The sequence below is a fragment of the Peromyscus leucopus genome, unplaced genomic scaffold (assembly GCF_004664715.2).
Source record: "Peromyscus leucopus breed LL Stock unplaced genomic scaffold, UCI_PerLeu_2.1 scaffold_1430, whole genome shotgun sequence".
Classification (NCBI taxonomy): domain Eukaryota; kingdom Metazoa; phylum Chordata; class Mammalia; order Rodentia; family Cricetidae; genus Peromyscus; species Peromyscus leucopus.
Window position 1 is genome coordinate 88,501 of NW_023504590.1, and position 11,571 is coordinate 100,071.

The window sequence follows — 11,571 nt, forward strand, 5'->3', positions numbered from 1 at the left end:
AAGAAAAACATACTAGAACCGGCAATCTATAAATCTCAATAGTTTCTGATAGGACAATCAAAAAGCTATGACATTGAGACAAGCCAGCATGGAATTGTTCACACAGTGGCAGACAACCCCATGGTGGGGTGTGGGGCTTTAGTGATAGGCTAAAGAATGCCAAGCAGTGGGGCAAACATGCTTAGAGCAGAGAAAGAAAGAATAATTCTGAGCACCATGGTGTGTGCTCAGCAAGAACCTTGCTAGAGGGAGGGAACCTGGGAAGGAAAAGTAGAGTATTTCAGCACAGGGATAATTTGTCTGACCCTCTCTTTGGCATGCCTTAAGGTGAGCCCACCTTCCTAGGGTTGGTCCCTCCTCATTGGGGCATAATCTCCTGACAAGGTGATTGACCCATGTGACCTGAATGTTGAATCTACAGTCAGGACAGACATTCCACCGTCTTAGATACAATGAGTTTTCCTTTAATTAACTTCTAAGTCACTCTAATATATTCCCACTGAAGAAGTAAACATGAAGTCATTTAGAAACCGATCCTAGGTTAGAAATCCCAACCATTTTGGCATCTATGAAATCTGGAGAGGAGAGTGTTTCCAGGTAGCCTAAGGATATTCCTGTCTTCCGGACAGGATATGAAGTGTTGATTTTTCTTTAGTGTCTTTCTACTGAAAATGGCATAACCAACATGTGACCCCCTCATCCTCATCTTTCTCTCTGGAGAGTATATTTCATGTTTCTACGAAGGTGTATGAACCATAGTAGATATGCCATTGGGGGAAGAGTGTATATGTCTTCTTAAAGCTGAACATTTGGTAAGAGAGTTGGGGAACCCCTCCAGATGGACATGTCCAATAAATTACAGAAGGACATCAGTAGTTGCTTGTGCCACAGGTCTCAGGAGGAAGGACGTCCTTGACTGGAGATGGAAAGAGAGGTGAGGTGAGGTAAAGTCAGGACCTTGACACATCCTAGGCAGGGAGTGAGGAGAAGTAAATACAGAAGATATTTTGAAGTGTTTTAGTCAACACCTTCTAATCTGGTGATGGGCTCATTAGAGCACCCATCCATTTAGCTCTTAAATAGCTTTCATTTGACCCCTATGGCTGAGACTATTTAGCTAAGAGGTCCTATGACGTCTCAACATCTGAGAATTCCCCAATTTCCTCATGATTCAAGAAAATTCAATTTATGTACATTTTGGTTGGAATGAGAATGTCTGCCATAGCCTCATCTACTTGAAAACTTGGTCCACAGTTAGTGGAATTATTAGGGAATGTATAGGTGGTTCCAACATGTTGGTGGAGGTGTGTCATTTGAGGTAGACTTGGTGGTTTCAAAAGATTTCTACCATTCCAAGTGTGAATCACTTTGACACTTTGGTGTGGATGATGTGAGTTCTCAGCTGCTCCTTTACTCTGCCATCAAACACTCCAATCCTCTAAGACCATGAGTCAAATTAACTCTTTCTTTATCAATAAGAAAGCAGGCTGCACAGCTGATGGAGAGCAGGTCAGAGCGATCCACTTGTCTCTGCTTCTTGAGTACTGGAACTGATTTAGGCTGAGACCACCACATCTGGCCCAATACATGTAGTTTTCAGCTCAGTAGGAACCAGTGAAATAAAGGTTCTATGAGATAAAATGCAAACATCAATATGTTCTGGTCAAACTTAAAGACTTCTAAAAAGCAGCAATCCTAATTTTTGATGTTGGATCCAAAAGTGTTGGTCAAGTGTAGAGGGATGTGTGAATTCTATAAAAAAAAAAAGCCCACAGTGACAAGAATTCCACCTGCCCAGCCATAGCAAGATGGAGAGTTTCCTGAGGGGTGAAGGCTTTCTGCTGAACTCAGTCACTGCAGAAACACAGCTCTGAACCCCCTGTCAAGGAAGACCCCTGAGCCTATCTATTTTCCTGAAACAGAATTCAACAAAGTAATCATCTTTCAGATAGTATCTACAGAGCTCTGTGCAGGGAGTTTTCAATACAGGTGAGACAAGGATGCAAGTGTTCATGGAAGGGCAGGTGTCTGGCCCTGATATCCCTCAGAAAGACCATTAAAATGTCACCTTTTAGTGGCAGCATCTGCATGGTTAGAGTTTGGGTTGCTTCCAAGGAGGTACAAGTTTTATTCCCATAGCAATCACCTCAAACAACTGATGGTGGTTACTAAGGAACAGCTGGGCAGAAGTTAGAAAATGTTTGCATGTTTCATTTTTGATAATCTCTGTTTGGTAATTACATTATTTAGTTATGGAAATGTGTGCTTAGGGGTGGATCAACGGATGTATTTATGGTATTACCTGTGGGGTGCTGTACTTTGCACAGTGTAAGTAAATTGGTTGCAACAACTCTGTGTTTGGTCCTAGATTTTGGCACCAAAACGTGAGTTTTGCAACTCTGGGGGAAAGTGTCCTGACTACCTGGGGAGTCAGGCAACACCTTGTGCTGCTTATGACAGCTCTTGATGGCTGAAACTGCAAGAAGACAGTTTAGCCCTGGAGGGCCAGGTATCCAGGACACTTTGAGCTGCTCAGAACAACAGCTCTGCCCTGAAGGTGTCCCGGACACCTGGAGCTGTTTAGCACAGGTCTTATGGCTGGAACTTCAAGGAGATAGTTCAGCCCTGGAGGGCCAGGTATCCAGGACATCTCAAGCTGCTCAGAACAACAGCTCTGCCCTGAAGGTGTCCCGGACACGTGGAGCTGTTTAGCACAGCTCTGATGGCTGGAACTGCAAAGAAGAAGCCCAACCCTGGAAGGGAAATTTTTCTGACTTCTCAGGAACGTCAGGTCTGAAACTGCTTCAGCTGGGAAGGGTATCCTGACTGTTTGGGAAAGTCAAGATATACCTGGTGTGATGGAGGATGGTCTCCCACAGGATATAGCAATCCTATTCCTCTCCTAGAGAGCCACTACAGCTGAGGTTTGCTCAACTCCCACTTCAGGGGGCTTTCTACCAGAGCTCTGCTTCTCTGGCCTAAGATGATGCTTCTTTTGCTTTATTCTTCGAAAGGGAAACCCCTGCAGAAATGTAGCAATCTCCTCTGGTTCCATAGAAAAGTGTTACTTTTCAGCTCTCTCACTTGCTCTGCCCACTGAGGATTGTCTCAGCAAAGATCTCTGGTTTAGCTCCTCCTTACTCTGCTCTTTCAGCTCTCCCTTGTTTTGTCCACTGAGGGACTTCTCAGCAAGGATCTTCTCTATGCCAGTGAATGAAGATCTTCACACCCAAATCTCTTTTGAGAAAGAAATTTATTTGAGAAAGAGGAGTCCAAGAGAGTAGCTGCCTCTACCATGGTGGAGAGAACAGCCTTTTTTCTAACTGACCAGGCAGGGTGTCTTGCACAAAAGCCTTGGGGTGGAGTCACCCAGGGGTTGACTTGGGGCCCAGGGTTCTGCTGTCCTGCTCTGTGATTGGTTGGTTTCACAAGTCTGTCGGCCAGAGGCAGAGATGGCTCTAATCTGAATGAGCCAAACTGTGTTTCTTTCTGTTCTGATCTATCTTTCCCTAGTTCTGGGCTCCAGGGTCAGGGTGGGTTTCTTTAGCCAGTCCCTTTTCTCTACACACAGTACTGTTTCAATCCTCCAAAACCATGCTGAGGATGAGTCCTTTCATAAGGACCATCATTGTGTGAGCTTGAGTCTAGTATATCCTATGCAGGTCCTACATTCTTCTACATGTGGCCTGGGACTGTTGATGTGTCGGTATAGACCCACAGGAGCACCTGTTTAATCCAGCAGATTCTGTGAGTTATTTCAGTGTTCACTTGTCTCTACATGAGTCTTAGGCTTGTTTTCTGAGATACCCCTGTATCCTCTGACACTACAGAGGTCTAATGTATTGCCACTGTGCAGAGAATCGGCTGTATAAATAATCCTGAGTAAACTGGCAAGGATATGGATTAGGCAATCAACAACTATAGAGAACCAAGTATGAGTGTGTGTCTGCAGTTCTAGTGTAGCTAGAGTTTTCTCCAGTCCTGCCTGGCCCACTGTCAGGACAAATTTCTCTCACCCACCAGTCCCAGACCTCAGTCGCTCAGACCCAACCCAGTAAATGGCCTTGGCAGGCTTTTTGTTATCTAGTTCTTCTACCTTAAACTAACCCATTTCTATAAATCTAGACCTTGCCACATGGCTCGTGCCTTACCAGTATCTTACATGTTGGTACTCATGGAGGCAGCTGGCAGTGTCTCCCTGCCTCAGCCTTCCTGTTCCCAGTATTCTTCTCTACTTGTCCCGCCTATACTTCTTGCCTGGCTACTGGCCAATCAGCATTTTATTTATACAGAGAGATATCCACAGAATTCTAGCATGTGAAGAGCAAAGGAAAGAGGAATCACATCCTAAGGCTGGCCTTTCCTTTATAATTTCAAATTCAATTCCAGTGATAGTGCACGTGGCTCCTGGTCCCCATGGCCATGTCTGGATTCTGGATATACCCCAGGGACTGTCAACTGACTCAGTGTGAAGTCAGAGAACCGTATTACATCACTCACCTTCACAGTTCTGCTGGGACCCTTGGGGCACCAGCAAGGCACTGTGAGATCACAGATCCATGACTCTCCACTTCACAACTGGCCTCACAAGTCTGAATGGAATACTTGTCAGAAGCAGTACTAAAGATTAATTCTAGCACTGTGCAATCTGCAGAGCACTTCTGTGAGTCTGGAGCTGTGCCCTTCGCAGCAAATCAAGGGTCACTTTAGATACCACATCCAGGAATCAGTCTAAATCTGTGGAAGTTTTGCAAGCAGCTGAAAAGAGATCTACCACATGACCCATCTACATCATTCTTGGACATGCACCCAAAGAACTCTATATACTATTACAGAGACATTTACACACATGCTTATCCCCACTCTGTTCACAATAGCTAGAGAGTGGAACCAGCCAAGATGTCCATCAACTGATGAGTGACTATGAAAATGTTGTGGGTCCATTTACACAAAGGAATCATAGTCACTCAAAAAGAGAACATGAAATTATGAAACTTGCAGGGAAATTAAGTAAACTAGAGAATAATATGTTAAGTTAGATAAGCAAAGCTCAGTATAAATGGGGCTTGCTTGTTTTCATATGCATATCCTAGCTTCTAATTTTTATGTGAGTTTATTTATGTGTGGTGAGTATGCCTCACTGCCAGGAACCTTGAAAGGAGCCCAGCAAATGTGGGGAATGGGAGAGTAAAAGGAAAAGGTGGGAAGGATAATAAAAAGTGTGACAGTGTGATATTAAAGTGCAAAGGGGGAATCACTGGGAGGGGAAGTGAAGCAGGGATGAAGGGCAGGGAGGTGGGGAGATTATGGATGCAGGGAGGGTCAACCAAGACTGTTTGAAAATGCCATAAGGAAGTAGCTGCTTTGTACACTAACTTCAAAAGCCAAGAGTTGAACAAACTTGTCAGAATCACTATTCATCATGCAAACACAGTTTTCAGAATGAGGAATCTAACTCCAACCAGAATGGCTCTTAGCAAAAGAATAGAGAAGAGTACCACAGAGCACAGGCTGCTCTTGCAGTGGACCTGGGTTTGACACCCAGTGCCTATGTTAGGGAGCTGGCTCTGAGAGAACTGTCGCCCTCCTCTGGCCACAGTGGGCACTACACTCTCATGGACACAAAATATGTTACTAATAGTAGTTATTGGATCAGATGTACAGATTACTCACAGGTGTATTAACAGACACATACTGATGGAGAAACAGTGTTTGTAAAGCAGTGTATTGTAGGAGCAGGAGAACAGAAAATTCAGTGTAGAAGAGAGATGCAGAAGTGGCACAGTCCATGGGAGGCTGTTTGGTATCAAGTGGGCAGTGCTAGAAAATTGATGAAGGGATTTCTGAGAGGGCTCCGTGGGTTGAGGCACTTGTTGTGGATCATCTGAGTTCAATCCCTGGGACCACATAGTGGACAAAGAGAACTGACTTCTGAAAGTTACCTCTGACCTACACACACACACACACACACACACACACACACACACACATATAGAATTAAAAAGTAATAAGAAAAGTTTAAACATTCTTTTTAAGAAAGATTTTTTTATTGTTTTTATTTCATATTGTTAATATGCAGTGTCCTGAGAGGCCAGAAGAGGGCATCAGATGCCCTGGGACTGAAGTTACAGATGATTGTGAGCCACTATGAGGGTGCTGGGAGTCAAATCCAGGTATTGTGCAAGGCCTGCAAGTGCTCCTAACCACTGAGCCATCTCTTCAGCACCAAAAGTCAGTTTAGAGACAGACAGAATGAGCAATATATACGCTGATGTAACTCATATTGGAAAGTCAACCAATGAGACCAAATTAGCACATCATACCATGGAGATTCAAAATCTAATTATGAGTAACCATATTAATTTGTGGAAGAGAATAGAGAAGAATAATTAAATTTCATATTAGGAAAGATCATCATAAATGATAAGATTAATCCAATATATCACATTAAGTTTTAAAACAATTCTACCTTATAGATACCATAGACAATACATAGAAAAACCCAGTTCTTGGAAAGATTTAAGTATCCACATATTAGGAAAAAAATTTTATTTATATACACCATTCATATATAGTCAAGTTCATAAATGTTTTTATATATCTATAAAATATATATAATTATTTTATGTTTTATAAATTTAACTATACTCAATTTAAATATACCTAAATTTATTTTGTCTTTTACTGAATCAAATATTGTGTATGTTTATTCATATATTATGTATATACCTTATGTTCGTATATTTTTATATTTATGTATATACTGATGTACAGTCAAGTTCAATCTTCATAACGAGAAAGAAACACATGCTAAGTCCCCCCATTATTATAACCACCATCATCCTTTCCATTCCTGGCATCTTCATCATCATCTTCTCCATCTCCATCCTCCTCATCAACACCATCATATTCATTAAAATATCCATTTCCCACAAGAGGAAGTTCAGCTAGTGCATGTAGCCACAGAGATCACCTCGAGTTAGGACCCAAGAAGTGAACCACCCTTCATCTCTTCGGAATCCCCCAGCACCCATCAGACACTTTAGTTCATTACTAACTATTTCTATGTATTTATCTACAATTGTGTGGGTGTGGGTGCTTATGCCATGTCTCATACGTGGAGGTCAGAGGACAGCGTGGGACTTGGTTCTCTCTGTCCACCTTTATGACAGCTCTGGGGATTCAACTCAACTGTGAGTTTTGCACAGTGGATGCTCAACCTACTGAAATGCCTCCCAGGCCTTAAGATAAGAATTAAAGAAAGAAGGGAAGGAGTGAGGGAGGGAAGGCTTAAATAGAAGGAGGGGAAACTGTCATCAGAATAAATTGTATGAGAACAGAGTCTACCTTCAATAAAAGGAAACAAATGAAAAAATTTATTTTTTTATTTTTTTATTTTTAATGTATGAATGTTTGCTTGAATAGGTGTATGTGCACCACACACATGCCTGGAACTGTGAGTAGTCAGAAGAGGGCATTGAATCCCCTGGAACCTGAACCACAGATGTCTGTGAGCCACATGTAGGTACTGTGAACCTAACCAGGTCTTTTGTGAGAGTAACAAGAACTCTTAACTACTCAGTCATCTCTCCAAGGCTGGTATTAATTTCACTGGGTAAGATTTAGACAGATCTGGAAAATAAAACCTAATAAAGCCTAATCCATTCAAATACATACCAACTGGACAAATATTTTGTTCTTTAAGGCAGTACTTGAAAGACTTACCAAGGAAGACCAATACTTGGAGAGAATCCCATTTTAATTCAATGTATTGAACTTTGACCATACAAAGATATGATCCCAGATGATATATTGACATCCCACCTTTCACTTCCATTCATAAATTACTCAGACCTTCATAACTTGGTCAGGCTTGCACACTGTCTTGCTGATGCTGGGAAATCATCAGCCATGTTAACCTTTATACACATTTTTTGCTACAAATATATTTTCGTTTTCACACCTTTTCAACAATATCTTTTCCTGTGTCCTGTTTCCTTTTTGTTTTTTCCTTTCATCATATGATGAAACAGAGCAAAATAGTGAATTAAGTTAAAAGAAAAGTTGGCTCCAAACTATTTGTGTAATATCATAGCAATATATTAATATCTCCAGTATACAGTGTTCAGATATGAAGTGTTGTATATTCCCCTGCAAACACCATATACAACAGGTCACTCAACAATATTTTCTGCATTGTACAGTCCAGAAAATGTTCTCACATGTGCATGCTTGTGGTCTCCTTTGAGAAATAATAGCAGATAGATCAAAGCAAATATCAACCAATAGAAGTTGACAACATCCAAAAGAAAAACAAGGAAAAGCCCTGATAAAATGTCATCTTGAGTCAATGGCTGAGGAGTTTTAGACATATGTCCCCTCTATCCTGTAGGTGGATGAGCAGAACATTACTGTTTCTATTGTAGACATCATTATATCTAGAGATGGACAATAGACTCCTCACATTGAAACAGTTTCCCCTCAGTTGTTACAAAGAGCATGATGTCTTTCCTCTTGGCCTGTTTTACTGTTCACATTGGTGCTTGTCACAGAATCAGAGCCCATCCTCACTCAGGGAGGGATGTTAGAGGACTGTTGAAACCAATTGTTTGTGCCTCAATTGAGTAGACCCAACCCCATCTCCTGAGCCTGCTTCTCAGTGAGCTCACAGAGCACCTGGAAGTGCACACACAAAAGTCTTTAGATCCTCTGTATAGTGGAAAGCTACAAATGATGACTCTTGTAGATGACCAGTGACTCTAGAGGGAACCAGCTGTGTGTGCTGTACCTGTGTGTTATTCTGGACAGAAGATTTACATGCTGAGAATGACAGGATAGACTCCTACACACCTGAGAATATCTAATTTCCTCATGCTTCATCAAAAGTAAGTTTACACACACACACACACACACACACACACACACACACACACACCTATATATTATCACTATGTAGCCAACAAATGAATCAACACCCTGCAGTGAATATTACCTTCACATTTGGACTTTGATATGGAGATGTGCTCTTCCTTGTCTGCTCATGGTTGTTGCTGCTGCTGAGAGAATCCTACTGCAGTGTATGGCATACTAGAGGTGAGATAGATTTATTATATCATCTTATATATTCTGTGACGTATACCATGGTTGTTCTAACCAGAATATGATTATTTTGTGGTTCACCCTTTATTCCTAAATGAATGCCCACCATTAACAAAAAACAGTAATATTAAAAATTATAACTGTGCCCATATCGGGCAACAGAGTATAACATAGGACACAGGCAAAATAAAGAGGAAAAATAAACCAAATGAGTCTATCAGGCAACTAGGAGCTTTGTTTTGATTTTCAATGATGAAAAGTAAAATATCATGCAATGAATCCCAGAAATAAAGCTTATAGAGTTTTATAGATATTTGTCCATCTAGAAAAATTTCTTTAGTGAGAGATAATGAATGTTTACCTGGATATGTGAGTAACAGTCTATCATTACACATTTTTCCTACCTAACTTGCCAGCATTTAAGATAAACATATGTTTGGTAAAGACACAAAAAAGAAGCAGGGCCTATTAATATTTTCTGGGTGCTTTATATGGGTCTAGGTCCTAGACTCTAGGATAAGCACACATCACTATTTTCAATTGCAAAATTCATGTCTGCCTATTAAAAATTATATGCCAATACATATGGGTTATTAGCCTCATATATATGAGATAACATTTCTGTAATCTGTTCAAACAACAAATACAAATGTGTTTGGACATATGGCAGGTAAGGGAAAATGTACAAGAATGTGGATATAGGGGCTGGAGAGATAGCTTAGAGATTAAGAGCACTAACTGCAAATTCAGAGGTCCTGAGATCAATTCCCAGCAACTACATGGTGGCTCACAATTATCTATAATGAGGTCTGGTGCCCTCTTATGGTGAGCAGACATACATGCAAATGGAATACTGTATACATAATAAGTAAAGAAATTTTTTAAAAAAGAAAAAAGATATGGATGCACAGTATGCAGTATGGATTGCATTTGCTCTAATACAATATATGAACACATTAATTTCCTAGGACTGTTGTGAATATTTATAGGATGACTGCTGTATTTTTACATTCTGCTTTCTCTCATTAGTTAATATATCTTCTTTCTCTCTTAGGGTGCAGATACAGTATTGTGAGACTGGGTCTCCTTATCACAAGTTAGTCTGCATCTCACTCTACACTCTGACATGCCATTAGGTACTTTGCAATCCTCCTGGCCCAGTCTCCCCAGTGCTAAATATGTTTAGTGAGTCAACATGTCTGGTTTATGAGGAAAGATTTGCAAACAACTTTTACTTAATAGAGTGTATATGGCTGCTAGTAAAGCTGTCATCTATGTTTGTCATGTTGACTGTGGATTTCAGCAGTTGAAGAGCACAGAACAGGGATCCTTAGGATCCCTAAAGATCAACAGGAAGGGAGAAATAGTGGGGAAGCCTGCAGTCAAAACTTCATTTACATGCCTCAACCAGAGACGAGAGTTGACAAAAGAACCATGAAACAAGTTGCAAATACAGTCTAGAACATAAAAGCTTACAAAGGTGACCACCAGCATTAGGATGGTTTGGGCTGCTCTAGTCTCAGCATGACCTCTGTGGTTCTGATTGGAAGTGAGGATGTGCTGTGTTCGCTGGCGATGTCTATAGAGGAGAAGCACCATGGAGACACTGGACCAGACCATGACACTGATGAATATGGCATCATGGCAAAAACGCAAGATGACCCTGCCTACACTGAATCCAGATGTGGAGCAGACCCACTTGCTGTTATTGTTAGTGTCATTGCCTGTGCTCTGTGGACCACTGACTTTCATTGGAATGTAGACATTATTTAAGACACTGAACAACCAACAACTGTAACAAGAATAACTCAGGACATTAGGGGCTCTTCCTCGAGGCTTCAGCCTACCCCAATAACCAGGAGCAAGAGTGAGAAACTGATGAAAGCTCAGGGCACAGGTGGAGCACATGTTTGTGCTTCGGACCACAAGGCGAATGAAGAACTCAATTTTGCATTTCAGGGTAGTTGGAGGACTCCTTGGAACAAAGCCCATCATCTTGTTTGGAAATGCAGTAATGAGGAGAAGGAAGGCATTGGCCATAGCCAAGTTGGTGACAATAACCTGTGTGGACCTCAGTCGAGAGCCAGTAAACATGGGAGAGATATTATGGAAAAACAGAAGAATGTTGGCCAGAGTCCCAGTTCCAACCTGGAAAAGCAGGAGCGTCTGGAGAGCCAATTCCTCAGTTGTTTTTAGAGCTTTACTCTGAGAAGTCATGGAGAGGACTTCTGTGCAGCCTGCAGTGAAGACCAGGAGGAACACTGCTGTCTTCAAAATACTTCTCAGCCTGGCGCTAGCTGCGGCGGCAGTGGCCGCAGCAGCAATGCATGCCTTTATTCCCAGCTACACAGAGAAACCCTGTCTCAAAAAACCCCACCAAAAAAATTCTCAATCATTGGAGCATTAGAATGATTTGAGTCTTTACTTCTTCTATGGAGGGAGACACTACAGTATCACAGTACTAGAGAATAC

The 11,571-nt window shown here is 41.5% G+C and overlaps 1 protein-coding gene across 1 annotated transcript; it reads right to left on the minus strand.

Moving 5' to 3' along the window:
• Positions 1-10,398: 10,398 nt before the first annotated feature.
• LOC114688769 (vomeronasal type-1 receptor 4-like) lies at positions 10,399-11,319 on the minus strand. The gene has a single exon (XM_028863289.1). The coding sequence runs from the start codon at positions 11,314-11,316 to the stop codon at positions 10,399-10,401; it is 918 nt and encodes a 305-aa protein (XP_028719122.1). The 5' UTR covers positions 11,317-11,319.
• Positions 11,320-11,571: the final 252 nt, after the last annotated feature.